We start from the raw sequence: 22,183 nt of genomic DNA, 5'->3' as shown, positions 1-22,183 counted from the left end.
TCATGGGGGTCTGCTGGAGCCAATCTCAGCTAACACAAGGCACAAGGCAGGAAACAAACCCCGGACAGAATGCCAGCCCACCGCAGAGGCAGAGTTAGATGAATCTTATTATTTCATTTCAGGGAGTGTTGCACATTATCACTTCTGGTTAATCCACCATCCCAGCAGCTTCAAACACACAGCAGGAACCAGACCTGGACCGAGCGCTAGCCCGCAGCAGGGCACACTCATGCCCACCCACAATCACACACTAGCTGAGAGTACCTGCACCTAACGCACATGGATTTGGAACAGGAGAGACAGACACAAGGAGAACACACAAATGTCACAAAGACAAAGAGGAGATGAGCGCCGTCAGTTCAGGTCAGACGTGGACATCACAGGAAGCCACTCAGCTCATCCAGCGGAGGTGCAGGACACACAGGCTGACAGAGGGGTTTGGTAGCTAACAACGTCAGTCTGCTGTGCTGATTTTAACCCACTTGTACTCGGCCTCCAGGCTGACTTCATTTCATTTAATTCTGTCCTCCTTCATAGATCACCTCAAGAAACACAAAGCGATACATTAAGACAGCTACTTAAGCAGTTTTTTATTTATAATTTCATATTTGTTTTTTAATCATAGGAGCACATTTGCAATAACTAGGGCAAACCCCCCCTCTGGCCCCTGTTACCCAGTGTGCTTTCTGGAGATGATGTTGTCTCTCCAGTCTTTTGAAAAATATGCCACAGTGTGTTTTACATTATTTGTTTACAGCCCTCCAGATTGCTTCATTTTCCCTTCAGCCACCTCTTCTGCTTATCACTGTAAATATTGTTTTAAATTTCAGCATCCAAAGTGTTTTTCATCATAAAACGCATCCTGTTGAGGGTCGCAGCCAGCCATATTGAGCACAACCAACACTGGACGGGACACCAGGCCCTCACAGAGGCCCACTTTAGAATCACCGTTAGCCTCACACAAGTCTTTGGGGGGTTTGGGGTTCACATTCAGGAAGCTGAATCTGTAAGACAGAAACTCTCACCAAGTATTGAAGACACCACAGAAAATCATGGATGACAGTTAAACTTTGTGATGACATCTGCTCTGGCGTGATTCACGTCTTTTGAGCACTTCAAAGATGGAGTCTCCAAGATTTTGCTCATGTGTACTGCAAAGGTTGAGGTCAACAAGCGTGTTTACATGCACTTTAATAACCCATTTAATTACAGTTTCAAAAATGCCACGTATACCTTGTGATGGTCAGCATGTATGCGTGGGCGTCCGCGTTGGCATGTGCTCTGACACCTTACCCTGCTGGGAGGCCAACTTGAAAGAAGAACAGGGGGATTATTTATATTACATGTGCCTCCAAACTGCTAGGTGGTAATAACCCAGGAGACAGGCACAGCAGTGGACACCCACATGGCATGCTGGGAGTTGTAGTGCTGTCAAGCAGCCCTGTTGGGATCCCTGGGTTCTACCAGCTGTGCTCTGGGGGCTTGGGGACTCCCGATGGACCCAGAAGTACTTCCACTGGGCTATGCCCTGCCACCGGAATACTCCCGGGTCTGAAATAAAAGGAACTGCTCAGCCACATCCAGACGAGTCGGAGTCAGGAGGAAGGAAGACAAAGCTCACCTGGAGGTGTGGAGGAGAGGAAAGAGAGAGAAAAGTGGTATTGTGCTTAGCAGAAACCCATTGTGAAGGAATTGGTTGTTAAATAAATCGTTTATTTGAACAAAGGACTGCGCCTGTGTGGTGGTGTCTGAGGTTTGGGAGGCTGCGGCGCCCCCTACTGCTCACAGCCCATATTGCTGTTAGAGAAAGTGGGGTACTGGTCTCTGTGAAACCGGGTTAACGCAGGTAGAATTATTCTGCGAGTAACCCTGTGCTGTGGTCCGTTGCACTCTGTTTCCCTGCGCGTGGCCGTGGCCAGTGAACATCAGCCTGAACACGCCGAGCCGCAGCAACAAGAAGGGAGTGGAAAGCAGCCGATCCGTCCGCCATTCCACTGTGATTTATAGCCTGGTTTACCCTTTGTGTGGTGAAATAAATAACATCCATATTTTTAGTAGCATTATTGTGGTGTTGGTGCCAACCCACTGAATCCAAACACTGGGTCATGGGGGTCTGCTGGAGCCAATCCCAGCCAACACAGGGCACAAGGCAGAAACCAATCCTGGGCAGGGTGCCAACCCACCACAGGACACACACAAACACACACTAGGGCCGATTTAGAATCGCCAATCCACCTAACCTGCATGTCTTTGGACTGTGGGAGGAAACCCACGCAGACACAGGGAGGACCCGGGAAGCGAACCCTGGTCTCCTTACTGTGAGGCAGCAGCGCTACCACTGCGCCACCCATGGATTCACACATAATAAATTACAATTATAATAAAACAATCTCAGTGAGCACCACGAGACACACGCAACAGGTGACAAACACGGCTCAATGCTTACTGAACATGCTGAAGACTGAAACAGTCGATTACCACTTATTCACATCTACAGCCGACATTACCAGGGTGTCTGCACAGTTACTTTAAAATTATTGTTAGCTGCCCCATGTCCTGGCCCAGGACACGTGCATTAGGAAAATGGTGGATTATTACTCATTTTTCTTTTAGGATGTCTTGGCTTCACAGTTCACACACAGCATCCTGCAGCCACGGGTCGAGCAGGGTGGAAGTGTCTACCAGATAAATTTCCTGAGGCAAATGCTCGCATTGTTCTCTCTTCTTGTTGAAATAATCTGTCTCGACATTTCAGAAGTTGCTAAATATATGTTGATGAGCTGAATGTGCAGAGCGAATCTCGGGACACACAGACTCCATGCTTGTCTTCGCATTTATGGCAGCCAATGATGACGTTTAGCTGTCTCTTTTTTGTTTTTTGCGCAGTTTATTGACACCAGAGTGTTTAACTCCATAAGTGGACTGGCACATGTATACTGAAGTTTTTAAACAAGCCAGGTTTCGGTCTTAACGGGCCAATCAAAGATGCCTAAAAGTGCCAGTAGTGTGCTGTGCCAGAGCCCAAACAAGCCGGGTCATTGTGGCCTCGCTCAGCGGTGCTGAATGGAGCGTTTTCTTCTCACTCCTCTATGCAATTATGCCTGGGGAATCTCCCGCCTCACTAATAACAGCAGGCATCCTGGTAATTGACACCTCAGTGGTAATTACTCACTTACTCGGCTCATCCCTTCAGTCAGACATGGCTCTACCACGCTACAAACGGCTCATGGTGCCTGAGGCCCAATGGAAACTCCTTAGTTTTCATGTCTTCATTTCAGGTCGAGGTGCCAGTAGTAATCCATTTTATTGATAATGTGCCCAGTTCACTGCCCTGCCTTCATCAAAAACCTGAGATAATTCAATCAGAAATACCGGATACGCGAGGCCAGAAAGATTTGAATAGAGTCAGGTTAGGCCATGGAGGGTGGACACAATGAGTAACAGAAAGAAGACCTGGACTTGTGTGGATTACGATATGTGGGAGACGTACAAACATGTTGTGACCAGATGAGGGCGCTCTTAAGCAGATTCTGTACCCCAAAAGACCCCAGCACAGTTCAGATAAGTAACAATTTACTAACAAAACTAAGCACACAGGAAAAGGTATAATAGGAGTAGTGAACACAAAGAAGAAAGGAGCAAAAGGGTCTACCTATATTTGTCAGTGATGTCTACCTCCCTGTCTCCCTCTTCCACAATGTTCAGATCTCCACGTCCTCATTGCCACACAAGACCTCGGTTCTGCTCCAGTCCAGCCTGACCAAGCAGGGGAAGCAGTGCCAGTGCCACTCCATCCTACCATGAAGCTTGTCCGGGTCACCCTTGTTCCCACAGAGACTCCCACAAATGTTACTTTCCTCAAGAGCCTCTGCAGAATCCTTAGTAGAATACTGCTGCTGCCCACTAGTGGCATGGAGTTCAACTCCAAGCAAGACTGCTGGTGTGCATCCCAGCCTGTGCTGCGTACTGTCTTGCCATTCCCATGATGCTCCACCTCTGTTACAATGTAGTATTGAATGACTGCCGTTACTTCTCTTACTTGAAGAGCACATAAGAGGCGATCTCAGACAATGAAGGACAAGGAAAGGTGGATGCGTGGGATGTCGTTACTTTGTAAATCTTTCATTTTTTCCTGTCCAGCGCTGCTGATCCTGGTGAAGGTCAGGGCACACTCATGCACCCCATCATTCACAATCAAGTCGAGAGTGAAGGGTGCTGGGAACAAGCTGGGCAATGTGAAGCACTGTGGTGTTCCTCCTGACCAGGTCAGCTGCAATGTGGACTCCCTCAGCAAGTACTTCACCCAAGGTGGGCACAGCTGGTACATCTTCAGGAGTATCTTCAGTGTCATGAACAGTAAGATCAGGATGCTCATGGAACTCCAACTTGTACTCGCTGTATTTTTGTTTTGTTTAAAGCCTTCAAGTAGGTTGATAAATACAGACATGAGCTAAGGATATTACCAGAAAATGGAGTTCCCAGTTCACCAGCACAGTCCAGTTGAGTAACCAAAACAACAAATCGTTCCATCCTTTCCTGGTTATCAGTTTCACAAACTGCCCCACAGTTAAGACATATTCCAATGGACTTAAAATTATTTGGGAGACAACCACGACTTCAGTTATTAAGGTGCTGCTGACACTCATCCAATCAGCGTCATACTCTGCTATGAAAGACTTAGGGGTACAAAGTCAAGCAAGATGGAGACATCATCCAGAAATGCTGCCAATCCCACCCTGCTAAGCCTCGGTGTGGAACATCATGGAGGCTTGAAGAAATAGCTCAGGTCTTCTGATTCTTTTAGGAAGAGCCAGACTTTATCTGTTTTTTTTGCCTTTACAATTTATTACAATATTTTTTTACTTTTGGACGTGCATTGCACAAATAACTTTGCTTTGTTTTGTGCACTGCTTTTTCCAGCTTACCGGTGTATCGCACTCTTTCGGAGCTGGGCAGTGTTGGGTATGCACTCATGCTGGCCACATTGGTTCAGGGGGTAAGGCAGGTTTCTGTGGACTCCACAATAAAATCTTTGATTTAGGTTCTTTATAATCAGGTAAAGGTTAAAGGAGGTGAAGATTTTTTTTAGTAACCCATGCTATTGTGATGCTAATATATACTGAGGGATGGTCGGCATCCTTCAGGATCGAAGAACTGGGTGAAATAGTTTACACATGGCTTTGTCTCCCCCAATACACTAGATGGCAGCGAGCCCAGGCTTGATCCCCACATGGGTGCCCACAAGGCATGCTGGGTATTGAAATTCTGAGAGATAGCCTTGTTGGGTCCCGTGAGGGCCGCCAGGAGGAACTGCGGGATATCGGTGTCCCCAATCCATAGACTCAGACGTGAGGGATTCGATAAAAGGAGCTGCCTGCCTCACATCAACAAGCTAGAGACAGGAGGTGGAGGGCAAAGCCTGCTGGAGGATAAGTGGAGGCACGGACAGAGGAGGAGAAGAGACAGAAGAAAGAGGGCAGGACAAAGTGCTGTGTGCTTTATTATTGTGCTTATTCATTGTACTGTGCATTGGAGGTGGGAGATTGCTGGGAAGAGTTTCCCACACCTGTTTGTGTTGGGTTTGGGGAGTGCCCCCTGGTGCCCACTATATGTATATAAAAGTGAACTGAAGAAAAGTTGGGGTGCCAACTGGCTGACAAACAAAAATGAGCATGCGGTGGTACAACAGAAAACGGATGTAAAAGATGCCTTTTAAGCCTCAACGGATTCTCAAAATACTCGGCTCTATTGAGCAGGTCTGGGTTTGGGAGCTCATTCATGCGGGACATAATTCCTCCAAATGAGACAATATCTTGCAGGAGCCCTCGGATTTATAATGTCCCAACTGGAAGGGGTGTGGCTTAATTGAGTGGGGGAGTGACTGGGGTGCCCTACTTGGGTGGCTTCTTCACCTCCTCTGGAGGAGAATAGAGACAATATGGTTAATGTTGGTGCTCCCTCTTGTCCCAGCAGGATATTGAAAAAAAAAAAATATATATATAGTGACAGATAGGGGGCGCTGTCATCCCCTTCAACCCTCTAATCAGACACCAGTCCAATTATTTATTTTATTAATAAAATAATGTGCACAAAGCACCCTCCTCTCCACAATACTCATATAAATCAACCACAATACAATTCTCAATAATCCTCCACTCCCAGATGCGTTGCCACCATGCCACTCAGTTCAGCTCAACCCTGGGATCTCCCACAGTCCTATATATCGTCCGTGACCCGGAAGTGTTTTCTCTCTCTGTCCATGTGACTGGTACCACTTCCGCGTCAAATAAAAACTCCTCTTCAACCCGGAAGCACGTCATTCCCTTTATCCATGTGACTAGGACGCACTTCCGGGTTGTAGGCAAAATACTCGTTGCTCCTCCCTTCAGAGCCTTCTAGCGGCCCCCATGGTATCCAGTAGGGCTGTGGATAAAAACTCCATTGTCCATAATTCCCTCCTGGCATTTGGGGCATCTCCATGCTGCAGGGAGGGCTTGACCTGGCAGCCTGGGGGTATTGGCCGGGATGACTGGCCGGCCATATTCCACTATATATATATATATATATATATATATATATATATATATATATATATATATATATATATATATATATTTGTGACTACTAACTGAAACATGACCAAAAGCCAAGCCTAGATTCTTTAACCAAAAGTCCATCCTATCTTGAGTCGTAACCAGAAATCAAAGCCAGAGAACAATGATAGGATTCTATTTAAGCGCCAGCTAACAAAGAAGAGGATATTATCCAATTTCGGATGCCAGGAAATGCATAGAGCTGCCGTTTATACCCTTGAACCCTGATAACACGTGCAGTATGACCTCGGATGTCACCCATAGTAACCTCTAAAACAGTACTGCCCAAAATAGTGATATCTGTAAGAAACAAAATGGCATTGTGTAAAAATGTTAAATATTTTAAAGGACCCTTTAAACAAGAGAAAACTAATAACAAAAATTTATACCATGAATAACAAAGCCCTAAACAGAAAAAAATATTAAAAAATTAAAATACAGCAAAAAAAAAAAACATATTTGAAGGCAGATCATGACATGCAGTAAATGTAGTAAGCTGAACAAGAAAGAAAATGAAGGGGTGGACACCATGAGCTAGGGTACTCCATTCCACGAGGCTAGTCATAAAAAGTGGTAGTTTTGGCACTGAAGTGTCCTCCTCTTCTACTGGTAATCAAGTGATGTCAAGCTCCTTAAATAGCAGATGAACCAGGAGACGTGGAAGAGGAAGTGGAACTGAAGTGAGCTGACAGGTCTTCGGGCTCGTTGAGGTCTAACTGGTTGAGAGAGGAAGGTGAGAATGGTTAGGCCGTGGTGTCACTCTCAACTCATTCCCCTGTGTCCCATACTTTGTGATCTGAAGCCCTGAACATGATGAAAAGAAGCATGGGGGTCTCCAAAATGAGCCACAAAGCAGGGCAGGATCTTCACCAGCCTGTCCAGAAGTGGTCCACCCCAAGTCAGCTTACTCCATGGGGTGTTTTGCTCTAGTCCTGTAAATTAGATCAGCAGTTTCAAACAAGATACATGAATGAATGAATATTATATTTTTATAGTTTAAAGCAAACAAGTAAAAACTTGCAAAGCGGTGCAGAGGTTAGTGTAGTTGCCTTAAAGCTCTAGAGGTCCGGCCTTGAATTTTACCGTCTATGCCGTCTTTGCGGGGTCTCTCTTTGTTAAGTTGTCCACACGCACGTCTGGGTGGATGTGTGAATGATTGAGTGTCCTCTAGCGGACTGGCTAATTCTTGCATTGCTGCTGATCCTTATACTCTTAAGCACGAATACGTAAGTCAGGTTTGGTGATACAAATATTTGAGAAACTTTAGATTCATATTTTATTTGTAATGTCACAGCTACATATCTGGAAGGGCTGCATTTTGCTTGCATCAGTGCTGATTTGGTGGCTGCTCTTGTTGTTCTGCAACATTATACTAATTTCACATCAGCGGGGTCTCTCTTGAACATATCTGTAGGAGAGTATGCATGTCTTTGAGAACAATTAAATCACACTGGAGGCATGTCCAATGTATCTCTCATTAATATCCAGCGGAATACAATAATGAGAGGGCTCATTTAAACACTTAATGTCGTCTCCTAGTGGTCTAGAACCATTCCTTCCATTACGTTCAGACAATCTCTCTGTGCTGTCAGACATGTCTGCTTTTCAGAAATTCTGAGTATTGATGCACCCCCAGAACAGTGCGTCATCTCAGACCTTTGTTTGGGGAGCACGGGATTTTATTCCTGTTATTTAAGGGCTTTGTTTTGCTGACACCATCAGTATTTTTCTGCGAACTGGTGCGACGTTGCTCTGGCGACGTTGACATTTTTCATGATGTCAGCCATTCTGATGAGCACGGTTAACACGTGACCTCCCCGTTTTATCCCTGAAGGTTCAGGCCCATTTGTCTTCTTTTGGATTCTCCGCTGTGTCATCTTTGCTGACTGCCAAAGCCTTTTCTGAGTAAGACAAAAACGAGTACAAGGTGTTTTAATAGTTTTCTAAATGCCGCTTGGGATAAGTGATTGAATAAACAGCATCTGGTACGTCTAATTAAAATCCCCCCTCTCTTGCAGTGCTTCACCAGGCACTGGAAACGTAAGGGAGCGGCGATGTTCTTAAGGGTTTTGCAGAAATGCCCTGCAGCCTGAAGAGGGCCGATTGCTACAAGGGACTTCTAGCCTTTTGTTGCCCAAAGTGGCCTCTCATTCCTGCATGGCGTCCTGATAGGTTGCCTTCACTTATAATCCAATTATGGAAAGGTAAGTTGACATTATTATAACAGTAAAAAAGAACGCAAGAGGCTTTTTACCAGGCAGAAGGCTTTATTTATCCTCCATATGCCACTTCACACTATACCTGGAGGAGATGTTGGGACCACATAGCTATTAGCTAACCAAAGCAGCTCGATTGTTCTCCTCTTGCTTCGTCAAACTTCTTGTCTCATTAATCTTGGCTCTCTTTTTTCTCCCAACAGAGGGATGCAAAAGGACAATACCTCTTTGACCTCATTTGTCACCACCTCAACCTCCTAGAGAAGGACTACTTTGGAATCAGGTTTGTCGACCCGGACAAGCAGAGGGTAAGTTCTCCATCACTGGTCAGTGGGACTCTTTAAAATCAATTGCTGCCTTTCTTTATTACCTTTTCCTTTTTTTAAATGGAGAGCTTACAGAACAAACAGAAAGATCAATCACATCTGAAAATGTCCAGGCTGGCATGTAGCACTCATATTGCAACATCAGACAAGATCTGGGCAGACGGTGTTGCTCTTCAGTTCCTTGTTGCGGTTCTCTTTCCGTGTGGAGGTTACTTGCTCTCCCAGCATTCATGGGACACCTGTTAACTCAGACTGAGGGACGTGGGTTTAGAGTTGTGCTTTGTGCCATTCCTGCTGCTATAAACTCTGGCTTCTCACAAACATGGAAGTGAAAAAATTCAGATGTGAGCGTCAGTTGGCTTCGGGCCCTAGGAATTAAGTCACCCAAACTATTCAATAACATTTCAGTAATTATTTACCGCTCTGATGCTGATCTTTCTGATCATAAAATAGGTCATTACGATAACAAGTGATGAGAAAAATTAATAATTAGTTGCAGAATTATGGTATTTGAGGGTTCCTCTAGAGAGCCTCTTTCTCTTGAACGATTTGGCTCAGAAACTAATCAGCACATCATCATCTCATAACAGGCTTAAGTTTTGAGTTTGGTGTTTTTCCATCTAGCCGTTTTAGCTCTAGATGGTCCTCAAGAAATTGTGACACACAGACACACACAGACAGACACACACCCATCATCGACATATCAATGTTTTTGGTATCAGGGGACCCTAAAACATCTGTCGAAAACCGGAGATCAAAATTTTTGATGAATCTAAAGCTTTCACTCCTCTTCCACAGACGATAGGTTATGATGGTGGAAGGTGCAAAGCAAAATTCTTTAAGATATGGAAGGGGAGAATCATCTGAAAAGTTTGAAAAATGCTGTTGTTGCTGCCAACTAATCACTCAGGATCTCACCCAACTCCATTTCATGCCCTCATATGCAGGGCCTGGCCGCAAACTGGCAAGTCAGAAGTAGATGCTTATCCATCTTTGTCAAAAGGGAATTTGCCATCAGCTTTCTAACCTCTCACATAGCAGCAGGCTCTCTCTTCAGCCCATGGGCATCTCGTTTCTCCCATGGCTTCCCCTCTCAGTCACAGCAGCGAGACACAAACTCTGGACATTTGATTTACATAGCAGACTGCGTTACCAGTTTGCAAAAGGGAGATTTCCTGGGCAGCTCACATTGCCAGGGTTTGTGGCTGGACTCACCATATGAGAAGATGGAGTTAGGGTTTGGTTTATTTTAAACAACTGGCATAGGAGATGTTCAACCTGACCTCCTGGCCCCCATTTCACTCAACGCTAAATGTCTACGCTCTCCACCCTGCTCTGCGATTTCCCGCTTTTGCCATGTCATTTCTAAGACGTTTCCATAGCAGTCTGGATTCCATTTGTCTACCTGATTAGGTTAGATCTCTTCATTTTTTAGATATTTCATGGTAACCCCTTAATCTTTACCGGTTGTTTGTCTCTGCTATTGTTTTTGTAACCCTAAGGTTCTCAATGTTAGGTTCAGAATTGCTGTATTGATCACGTTTGCCTTGTTGGGCTTTCCTAGCTGCCGTCTGCTAGGCCAGGAGAGCAGAGGTACAGTAAGATCCACTTCCTGTTTAGGGGGCCTGCTAAGGCAGGGGAGCAGATATAACAGCCACTCCCAAGTATTTGTGCTTGTATGTTTCTAAGAAAATGCATTTGTAGTAATTTGGAACCAAACATCAATCCCACCATGTGAGGAAGTAGATGCACTAGTGGAGCTCCAAGATTTCGCTGGAGTGTATGGAGTGTATGGACTGTCCAGTTGTCTCATTAAGGTTTTCCAGAATTAGGGTGACAGCTTGTTATACTCATCGGTAGCAGACATTTCTCTACTTTGTCCCACTTTTGTAATTTAAACTCCACATGTGCATAGCTCAATTGCTTGTACAAGTCCCCATTTGGAGGTTTAGGTGATTTGCTCAGGAGTTACTGGTTACCTGCAGTCTTATGGTTTATACTGTAGAACCTTCACTACTATGCTTTCTAAATTGTATAAGCTCCATTGGCGTAAGATTAGCTTTCTTGTGACGTGCCATGACAAATCTAAACCAACCACCACTGGCTCAGAACCTGAGATTCAATTTTGTTCAAACTAGTCTGTTAAAACAACTCCATGGTGGTTCTTCATCAGCCTGTGTCTGCTCCTAATGAGAAGGACGCCCAGTTTAGACAGTAGAATTATTTTGTTGTAACTGGTAATGAGAGACACGCTAGGCCTGCTCAGCTTTTATAATGTAATGACACTTTCTAATGACGGTAGGCCTGGTCCTTCAGCAGTTCACAGAATTCAATTAGAAAACTTCATTATCCAGAGGGATGTTCAAAGTGTAACACTAATGGAGCGCATTTACACTGTAAGGACTCCCACAGTGAGCAGCCGTCCTGATGGCAGATACCAACTCACAAAGCTGCACCATTGTACCAAATACACATCCATTACACAAATCTACAACAGACTGAACGTTATTTGTCTACGGGGGAAATTTGGCTTTTTACAGAATCTTTTTAAATAAATAAATAATAAACAAGTAGATAAATAAGTAAATAAATAAATATATACACACACAGAATGACTATAAAGCAAGAAAATTAGAAAGAAAAGAACACTTCTGACTTGGCTGTCATAGTCACAGTGCTGCATTATACAGACGCATTGTTGTGGGTATAAAGGAGCCCCCATAGCATTTCTTGACATACTTTAGCTGAATAATTCATAAGCTGAAAGTCCTCTGTGCTAGTGTGTCAGAGAGTGGATGTGTAGCGTTGTTCATAATGGCACTCAGTTTTGTTTTAATTTTCTGCTTTGTTATGAACTCCATATGGCCCAAAGTGCGTCCCATACCTGAACCTGCCCTTTTAATTAGATAGTTGATTCGGTGGGCCTCTCTTTAAGTGATGTTACCGGCACAGCACACCACTGGACATCACAAAATTGTAGAAGACATGAAGGATGTCACATACCTCATTAAAGGGACGCAGCCTCCTGAGGAAGAAGAGCCTGCCCTGCCTTTTGTTAAGTAGTTCCTCTGTGCTCTGAGGCCAGTCCAACCTGACATTAATTTGGACCCCCAAGTACATGTAGGAATGGACCACCTCTTCATTTACGCCTTGAATAGAGACCGGACATGGAGGCTCTTTGGTGTAGTGAAAGTCAATAACCATTTCCCTGGTTTTACTCATATTTAGTTGTAGATATTTCTCTTTGGACCAAGAAACAAAGTTCTCCCCCAGACTCCTCTCCTCTGTCTCATCCTCCTTATCAATACACCCCATAAGTGCAGAATCATCGGCAAATTTATACAAGTAACATGACCTGCTGTTATATTTATAGTCTGAGGTGTACAGAGTGAAGTAAAAATGAGACAGACCTGTTCCTTGAGGTGCTCCAGTGTGGCCCATATCCATTTAGGAGACACAGTCCTTGAGTCTCACAAACTGGGCTCTGCCCGTCAGAAGGCCCATTACCCAGGACATCACAGGCTCATCCGCCTACATAAATCTGAGTTTACCCCTTAACAAGGATGGTTGGATGGTATTGAAGGCATTGCAGAAATCAAAGCCATCATCCTCACAGTGCTGCCAGTCCAGTCCACAAAAGGACTCCTACAGTCCAGGACTAATCTCTCAAAGGTCTTCATGATGTGAGATGCAAGTGCCACTGGTCTGTAGTCATTAGGTGAAGAGGAGGGGGTCTGCCTTCTTTGGAACAATATGTTACCCTATGGTGGATGATATCCTAGCAGCACTTTAAGCAAGGCAGGAACCTTGCCAGAGTGTAATGCCCATCTATCATAGAAGACACTCATGCACAAAGCTGCCAGTCCAGTTTTGAACTGCCGATGAACTGAATGTCTGCCTGTGTTTGGGGTGTGAGTGAGTGGATGGATGGAGTACTTGGAGGTGTGGTCCCAGACCGGGGCTGGAGCCTGGCCGGGATGCCCAGGAGGACCAGAGGAGGGCTTGTGCCTCCTCCAGACCGCGAGGGGGCATCCGTCCTGGTTATGTTGGGGGCCTCGGGTGAAGGGCTTGGAAGCCCAGCCCTGTAGGGACCCTTGGCCACCGCCAGGCGGCGCCTCGATGCCGGTAAATCCTGTGTGGCCCCAATCGGGGCTGGAGCCTGGCCGGGATGCCCAGGAGGACCAGAGGAGGGCTTGTGCCTCCTCCAGACCGCGAGGGGGCGTCCGTCCTGGTTATGTTGGGGGCCTCGGGTAAAGGGCTTGGAAGCCCAGCCCTGTAGGGACCCTTGGCCACCGCCAGGCGGCGCCTCGATGCCGGTAAATCCTGTGTGGTCCCCAGTCGGGGCTGGAGCCTGGCCGGGATGCCCAGGAGGACCAGAGGAGGGCTTGTGCCTCCTCCAGACCGCGAGGGGATGTCCGTCCTGGTTATGTTGGAGGCCTCGGGTAGAGGGCTTGGAAGCCCAGCCCTGTAGGGGCCCGTGGCCACCAGTGCCTTATTATCTCGGGAGCCTGGCACTTCCGCCATACCAGGAAGTGCCGGGGGGAAGACGACAGGGGACACCCGGACGGCTTCCGGGTGCGCAAGCCGGCACTTCCGCCACGGGGTGTGTCTGCGGGAGATTGCCGGGAAGCAGCTGGAGCCCATCCGGGTTCCTATAAAAGGGGCCGCCTCCCTCCAGTCATGAGTGGAAGTTGGGTGGAAGAGGACGGAGCTGGAGTGAGGACTGGAGGCAGCCAGGAGAAAGAGAGGCACAGGACTGTGTGGCCTGGACATTGGGGGAATCGGTGCTGGAGGCACTGGGGTTTGTGCACGTGACTTTAATTTGTGTAAATATTGTAAATAAACAGTGTGTGGTGAATTTAAGATGTCCGTCTGTGTGTGTTCACAGAGGATATCATGGCGAGTGCCAGCTAATTGACCTGGTGGGGGATTCAGACGTGGTATTCTGTGCCGCAGTAGAACGCCATTTAGGACATGATTAAGTGAACTGAGCAGTGACTCTTGACCTATTAAAACACTAGAGAGAATTTCAATTTGCCGAACATTAACATCAACAATGAATCACAGTTGATTGCACTACCGCCTTGAGACTGTACTTTAGTGGCACCCTGCACTCCTGCCCGGATGAACTGCTTCCCACTGTTAACTTTTACAGATTATCTAGATGCTAAAACTCAACATTTATACCGTGTGAACTGCAAAAATGAATTCAGCAAGAATCAGCAATTTCAGAAGAAAAGGTGAGCCAAATGATTATTCAAAGCACCTGCTGCCTGTGACTGATAGGAAACGGATAGCAGAGTTTAAGAATTGACTGAAACGAGATGAATTACCACCTGCATTAGAGGTGTTGGAAGTTCTTTGGCCAAAGCCAGCCAGCCCCTGACGGCTTTCTAAGCTCTGCCACATCTCCCTTTTCATGGCCGTTTTGACAGGACATCCAGTGGCAAAAGTGAATTCTGGAAAAGCCCAGTGAATTCCGCTCTTTTCCAAGTCTCCACATTGTCTCTTGACAGGTCATTTTTCTAGCTCTGCTTTACGATTCCACTCAGTAAGCTGTCCCTGCAGTTTGCTATTTCTGTATTCAGGAAAAAAAACAAAGGGAGAATAAAAATGCGGCTTGTCGTGACGATTTACATATTTCTGTCTGGCCAAAGCTGAGGAGGCGTTGAAATCTGAGTTCTGGAGTTAAGCAATCACTTAATCAGTCCTTAATTTGCAGATGTGTTGCCAAGGTGATCCCTCTCAGAATATGAGCTCAAAAAAAAAAATGTTGGGGAAAGAAAGAAAGCAGCAGTGTCACATAAGAGCCACCCAGACGTCACCTCTTCAGGTGGCCACTCCCGCCCACTTATTGATCGGCCTGAATAGGAAGGAAATGAACTTCTCTTTTACCTACGTTCTCTGATCCCACTTCACTTCCAACGGAGAGGAATCTATTTTCTCAAATGCTGTTCTGTTTGTAATTCAGAAACCCGTCTTAGTGGAGCACTTTGCAGCTGTCAGATTTTTCTGCCATCTGCTGCCAGTCTGATTTCTGGAAAAAAAAAATTGTGGAACCACAGATGAGATGAATTGTGGTGTACATTCATATTCAGAATGCACATTACAAACAAGAACTCTAAACAGTTACTGTATATTGAGAGAAAGCACATGGGGGCAACTAGAGTGTGATCCTTCAAAGAATGGGAAAGCCTTATGGGTCGGGGTTTAATGTCTGCATGTGATAACTGTAGTGTAGTAATATCAGGCGATATTTAATTTAACACATTTTCATGACGTACTCAGCCCTGCTCAACCCAATTCAAGGCCGGTGCTTATCCAGGCAGGAAAGAGACCATCATGGTGCCCAGTCACACAAACACGGGTCTAATTTGGAATTGACAGCTAAGCCGACTTGGGGATGTGGGAGGAAGACTCGTGCAGGTGAGAAATCGGACCCCTGGAGTGCCACTAACCACACTCTCAAATCCTTTATTTTGTCTGAGAGACCCTCATCCAGAAATTCCAGCATGGAATATGGATGGATGAATGGATGATATTTTATTTGATATTTTCCATGCAACACTTCCATAATCTTAGGATCTTCTTCTGTGTGAGTCCTGTCAGTGCCATAATTACTTAATGTACTGTATATGGCTGTAAATCATCCCTTTTTGTATTGCACAGAATTGCATATACCGTAGCTTGAACGCTATTTGTCTGACTTTATTTAATTGTGTGTGAACAGGTTTGTTATTTATTATATAATTTGCCTTTCAACAGCATGACTGTCAACAACCAGCATTTATCGTATGGTACAGTATTGTATAGCTACCGTTAATCAATGTATAGTCCAAATATGGCTTAGCACCTTACTGGGAAAAGTGGTGTTACTGGTACAGTTCCCATTACTGAGTCACTACTTGACATTAGCAGGCTACTTAACTTCTCAGTGTCCCAAACATAGAAATATATATTACAGTTCAAATTATTACAATATAATTCTCTTCTCAGAAGAAACTCTGCATCCACAGATTTTTAAACATTATTAGAAAAATACATGACCACAGAATATGCATTGTCACACACGTGCGCATGGGAGGCAGCTAAAGGGCTTGAGTGAAGGCAGTTCGGAGGCATGCCGGGGTGTGGCAGAGTGCACTGACTCTTTTTCTCCCTTGCCTGTAGACCATCCCCGGGGGATTTCACCTGGATCACCTGACATCACTTCCGGGACTGAGCCAATGGAAGTCGGCCACACCAGCTCCAGTCCCTCTGATGTCACCTCCGCTCTGAGCCAATGGTGGAAGACCACGTGCCGGATCCATACGACCTCACTTCCTGTCTCCCCCTTTAAAACCTGCCCCTTTTCCTTTGTTTCTTTAGTCTTGTTTTGGACTCGGTTGTGTGCACTTCAGTGCTCTGTATTTTGTTGAAAGAAAACGACTTTTGCAGCCAGGATACCACAATATACGGGTGGCTGCCCCAACTCTTTATCTGTCAATGTCTCGTTCTTGTGACAGCATATATGTACAGTAATCCCTCGCTATATCGCACTTCGACTTTCGCGGCTTCACTCTATCGCGGATTATATATGTAAGCATATCTAAATATATAACGCGGATTTTTCGCTGCTTTGCGGGTTCTGCGGACAATGTGTCTTTTTACTTCCTGTACATGCTTCCTCAGTTGGTTTGCCCAGTTGATTTCATACAAGGGACGCTATTGGCGGATGGCTGAGAAGCTAACCAATCAGAGCATGCAGTTAAGTTCCTGTGTGCTGAATGCGATGTTAACCAGGAAGTATTATCTCGCTCATTCAGCATCAACGTGTTTCGCTGTGTAAAGAGTTAACTTTTGTGCTCTTTTGTGTAGTCAAGCCCTTCATTATGGCTCCAAAATGATCGCTCCTGCTACTGCTTCAGGGGCCGTGCCCAAGCGCCAACGGAAGATGTTAACGATTGCCGAAAAGGTAAACGTTTTGCATTTGTTGAAGGAAGGGAAAAGCTACACCGCTGTAGGACGCCATTACAGCATCAATGAGGCTACGATTCTTTTATTTAAAAAGTAGGAAAGGAATATAAGATCTACGGCCGCAGTGTCCTTTTAACCAGGGTGCAAAACGAGTTGTAAGTGGATGTAATAAGGCAGTAGTCTGGATGGAATCTGCTTTAGGGATTTGGATTGAAGAAGAATAACGGCAGTGCTACACAGTTGCCTGAAGTGGCTCCTTTAGAAGGGCTGTAACGCTCTCCTTTGTTGTGCAGTAAAATTAAACTCATTGTTTTCGGACAAGTCATTGTGTCATTGTTGGTGAGTAACCATAATTAATTTTCTACTTACAGTACTTAGTACATGTACGTACGTTTAGTGTCACTGTACACACATTTACTGTATACAATTTTTCTTGCATTGTTTTTATTTATTGCTGGTGGCCTGTCTATCGTAATGGCTGTAACATATGTGATATCGGAGACGCTCAATATCTTTAAAATAATATTTAGGTTTTACTGTATATAAACAGTGTGTTTATATACATAATTTCAATGAATCTTACCTAATATCTAAGAGAATACAAAGGGTTTATGCTGTATAACTGTGCAGGGAATATTTATAAACAGTGTGGGAGAGTTTATAAGGGCTTAAAATATATAAAAATAACCATACAAACATATGGCTTCTACTTCACGGATTTTCAGCTATCGCGGGGTTGTTGGGGGGGTGGGGGGGGTCTGGAATGCAACCCCCGCGATCGAGGAGGGATTACTGTATTTACACACACACACACATACCTGTAAAAGTACACCATAATCAATGAATGCATTGTAAGTGCCATTTGAGATTGTCCAGCACCCCATCCAGGAAGAAAGGGAGGATAGAAGAAAGGGTGGACTGGCATCCTGACCAGGTTGGCAATTGATTCCTTACTTGTAGTGGAGGCCAGTATAATAGAAGGACTGGTGGAGTTAGCCTGTTCAGAATGTAATATATTCCCTGCTGACACTCTAGAGGGCACCATCCATGTGTCGCTGCTTCCATTTTCCAGACCACAGGGCAGGCTGGGAATTGTAGTCCCGTGGTTAAGCCCTGCTGGGTGTCATGGATGCTGCCAGTATGGATTATCTCTACTTTATGAAACTTCCTCCTGACCCAGAAGTACCTCCTCCAGACATTCCCCACAATCCTGGTGTCTGGCTTCAAAGGAGCCCTTCACCTCACCTCGGGGAGTCAGAATAGGCAGGCAGAGGACAGCACTTTGGAGGAAGAGAAGAAAGAGGAAGAATTTGACGCCCCCGTGTTATAAAGTGCTGTGTAAAGATACTTGGATGAAATAAAAATCATTACATTTGAACTCGTCACTGTTTGTGTCAGTTCTGTCCATGGTTTGGCACACAGTGATGATCCCCCATTTTCCATAGCATTTAAAATTCAATATTAATTCTGTTTTAATCTTCTCAGTAGTGGATACATCCACATCTCCATCCATGCATTTTCTAAGCACTTTTTTCAGTCCAGGGTTGGAGTAAGGCAGAAACAGTCATGGACAAGCTGGCAGTCTACTGCAGGTCACACTCACTCTCGCTAGTATTGGGACGTTTATAGTAACAATTTGACCAACACATGCTAGGTTTGACAATTTAATTCCCAGAATGAATCTGTGGAAAAAACGTGCAACAGTGGCTACTCTCACCTTCGAGGTAATCTTCTTCCGCAGCTATGCAGTTAGTTAGTCAACACTGCCATGGTTCTGTTTCTGGGACACCCTTGAGTTTTTTTTGTCATGTTAAGCCAGATTTCAGAAATGTTCTTTTATGGCTGTTTTTATTTTTGGCTTTTCACAAGGAGCTAATTCAGATGACTAGGTGGGTGATCTAACTTGGTAAATGATTTCTTAGCCAAAAAGCTGCAAGCGCATCATGGATTAGGGCTTTGTCATGATGGATGATCCCCTTCCAGTGTCGTCATTCCATGCCCTCCTCGAACCCTTTAGCCACTCAAAGACATTTGACATTTTCAACTTTCAACACCTCCAACGTGCAGTAGCACTTTGTAGCACAGCCGACATTACACAGCAGTTCTGGGAATGAAATTGTCACACCACGTATATTTTAGAATGTGCAGCACTAAATAAGCGTGCTAATCTGCCATCATAATTGAAAGTCATGAGCATACATAGTTTTGATTTGTTTTTAACTGTTCCAAACGTAAGAATTCCCACTTGTTGCTCTAGAAAAAAATAATTCTGAAATTTGTTAAGGAGAATTTTGCCTCTAAACATAACTGGAAGCCAGTGCAGTGGCTCAAGGATTAGAGTTGTACATTCATAATTATGGCGCTAGTTAGTATCATCATGGCAGTATTCTGACTTTGACAAAGGCGTCAGATCAAATTAGTAACATGTCAAGAACCTGAGAGCGATGGGCTAGTAGCCCCCACACATCGGTTACATCTGTGAGCGTGTCTGTGCTCCCTGTAACAGACTGGCAGCCTGCCCAGCCAGTAAATCCTGTGTCCGGTGTAGGATGGTTTTTATTCTAAGCCATGAATCTGGTTCTGAACTCTGTTTTTTTAATTGAGATGTACTTTAATAGTTATGATATTTTCAAGCCGTTTCTGCCACCATTTTGATTGTTTACAGGTTATTGCTGTTCTGGGTCTCCTGTCATGGGGACAGTGAGTTGTTAGGGGTGTGTCCTCAGAGGTCGTGACCTCCAGGTTACAATATGATGAGTTAAAAGGTCATCATTCATAACACTTCCTCGTCTGAATTTATGGAGAACAAAACTCTTTTCTAAACTTGCTTTTTCATCTTCAAAATGCTTTTTTTCTTTTCTTTGGTCCTTCCTGGCATTGATTTGCACTTTACGTTTTTTTATCACGTTTTTGTCTCTTACGGTTATGGTATTGATTGGCCGGTTTAGACTTTTATCTTGGTTTCTGGCTACGTCCTTTTTTCCCAGTCACCATCATTAAAAACTCTTTGCTAGCATGCCTAGCATCACAAAACCCCAAAGGATATTAACACTTGGAGCCATTGTCTCTTTTGTGTTTGTGCTCATGTGATCAGTTTTAGTCAGAACTGGAGGCCCTGCACCTTAGACTCTGAGTGGAAAGGGGGAGTACCTAACAACTAGAAGAGTCATAATTATAAAATTATAAGGAGCAAAAAACAAAACAAAAAGGAAAGAATGGTGTAGCCAGGCTTGGAGGTCCAGCTGAACTGGGACATGAGGGATGTCATATCTCGCTTACAAAATGAATAATGGCGCAGACTTTGGCCCATGCTAAAATGATTTCATATACATTGTCACACACGTGCGATTGGGAGACAGTTAATAATAGTAATTCCACACCAGACTAGGGGGCAGCGAGGTGCACTGACTTTCTTTTTCAATCCCTTGCAGACCATCCATGGGAAATCCTGCACGGTTCCTGCACCTCTGACGTCATTTGCTGGTTCCGGCCCCTATGGTGATGCCATTTCTGGTTCTGGGGTCTTTGATGATGCCACATCTGGTTCCGGGGAGTGAAGGGGGCCCCTCTGATGATGGCAGTTACCATTCCAGGGACTTTCATGATGTCACTTTCGGTTTCCGGGCCCACTGATAACGCCACTTCCGGTCTCGGCAAATAAAGCCGCCATCTTTGGCAACCAGCATCAGTTCTATTTTGGACTCTGACTTGTGAACATCTCACAACTGTTTACCCATTTGTAGCCAGGGCATATTATATGGGTGGCTGCCCCAAACCTTATTTGATGTCTTCTTGTTGTTTTTGTGACAACAGGAAACAAACCACCTAAGAGCACTGCCTAAAAGTCAGCCATAATTCTCAAGTCTGTGTAACAAAATGCTGGGCCAGTAGTGTCAAAGACTATTTAGAGCAAGTATTTTAAAAACTCTTGTACTGAGAAATATTACAATTGAACATATAAACTAAGTCAAGACAAAAGTAGAACAGCCAGGCTTCAGTCTTTTCTAAGATGTGTGACAGATTGGGTCCGCTATCGCTCCCTTGAACCCTTGTCCAAGACGTCAGACACGATATAAAAGTCCAATAGATGACTTTATTTGAACCGCACAGTGCACAAAGCACCCTACTCTCCACAATACTCATATAATTACACAATACTAAATACAATAACAATCCTCCACTCCCAGACGCATTGCCACCCTTCCACCCAGCTCAGCTTGCCGTCTGGGAGTTCCCAGAGTCCTTTTATTATCCCTGACCCGGAAGTGTTCCAATCCCCAGTCCATATGATCTCCTATCACTTCCGGGTCAGATCAAAAGTCCTTTTCTTCACCCCGGAAGCATGTCATTCCCCTTGTCCATGTGAGTCGGACGTACTTCTGGGGCGTAAGGCAAATAACCATCGTTCCTCCCTGCAGTGTCTCCTAGCGGCCCCCATGGTATCCAGCAGGGCTGTGCATAAAGACTCCAATGTCCATGATGCCCTGCTGGTCTTAGGGGCACCTCCATACTGCAGGGAGGGCTCCACCTGGCGGCCTGGGGGTATTGGCCAGGATGAACGGCCGGCCATACATCACAGATGTAACAGATGAAGGTCATGTCTGAAACCAAATTAGACTGTTAAGAATACTGCGGCCCAACTTTGATTTCATTACTACATGAAATTCTTATCAGAAGTGTGCAGATTGACTATTTCAGTAATCTCCTTTGAACTGAGTATAAAGGACAGGCTGTCGATTCCACTTTAGAAATCAGAAGTCAGGCTACCTGCTTCTCCATTAATTTACATTTACTAAGGAGATGTGTGTAAGAAGTAAGTGATGTGGTTTTATCCAGCAATATGAGATCTTTAAGATGACAGCTCTGTTTGTAATTGCATGCTTTGTAGTAAAACATAAAGATATTTATACAATAAGTCTGCTGCTGCTAATTTTAAGAGGAATTTTGCATGTCGTTCCAAATTCTTCTTAGTGAGATGAGTTACAATTCTAAATAAGACTGTTTGTGTGTGCATCGATTAGTTATTTAATTTATTTAATTCAGAGCAGGCCATGTGAAGGACTTCTTATGCATTTTAATGCTCTTAGTCCAC

At 44.8% G+C, this 22,183-nt stretch overlaps 1 protein-coding gene across 1 annotated transcript in view; it reads left to right on the top strand.

Moving 5' to 3' along the window:
• LOC120541461 (FERM domain-containing protein 5) overlaps positions 1-22,183 on the top strand; it is a 343,369-nt gene that overhangs the window by 230,079 nt on the left and 91,107 nt on the right. Inside the window, exon 2 of the mRNA XM_039773109.1 lies at positions 9,013-9,117. Coding sequence (XP_039629043.1) covers positions 9,013-9,117 — 105 coding nt within the window. The remainder of the gene's footprint in view (positions 1-9,012; positions 9,118-22,183) is intronic.

Source organism: Polypterus senegalus, chromosome 12 (genome assembly GCF_016835505.1).
Source record: "Polypterus senegalus isolate Bchr_013 chromosome 12, ASM1683550v1, whole genome shotgun sequence".
In the NCBI taxonomy this organism is placed as follows: domain Eukaryota; kingdom Metazoa; phylum Chordata; class Cladistia; order Polypteriformes; family Polypteridae; genus Polypterus; species Polypterus senegalus.
The sequence above is the reverse complement of the archived record's forward strand: the minus strand, read 5'-3'. Positions and strand labels throughout refer to the sequence as shown.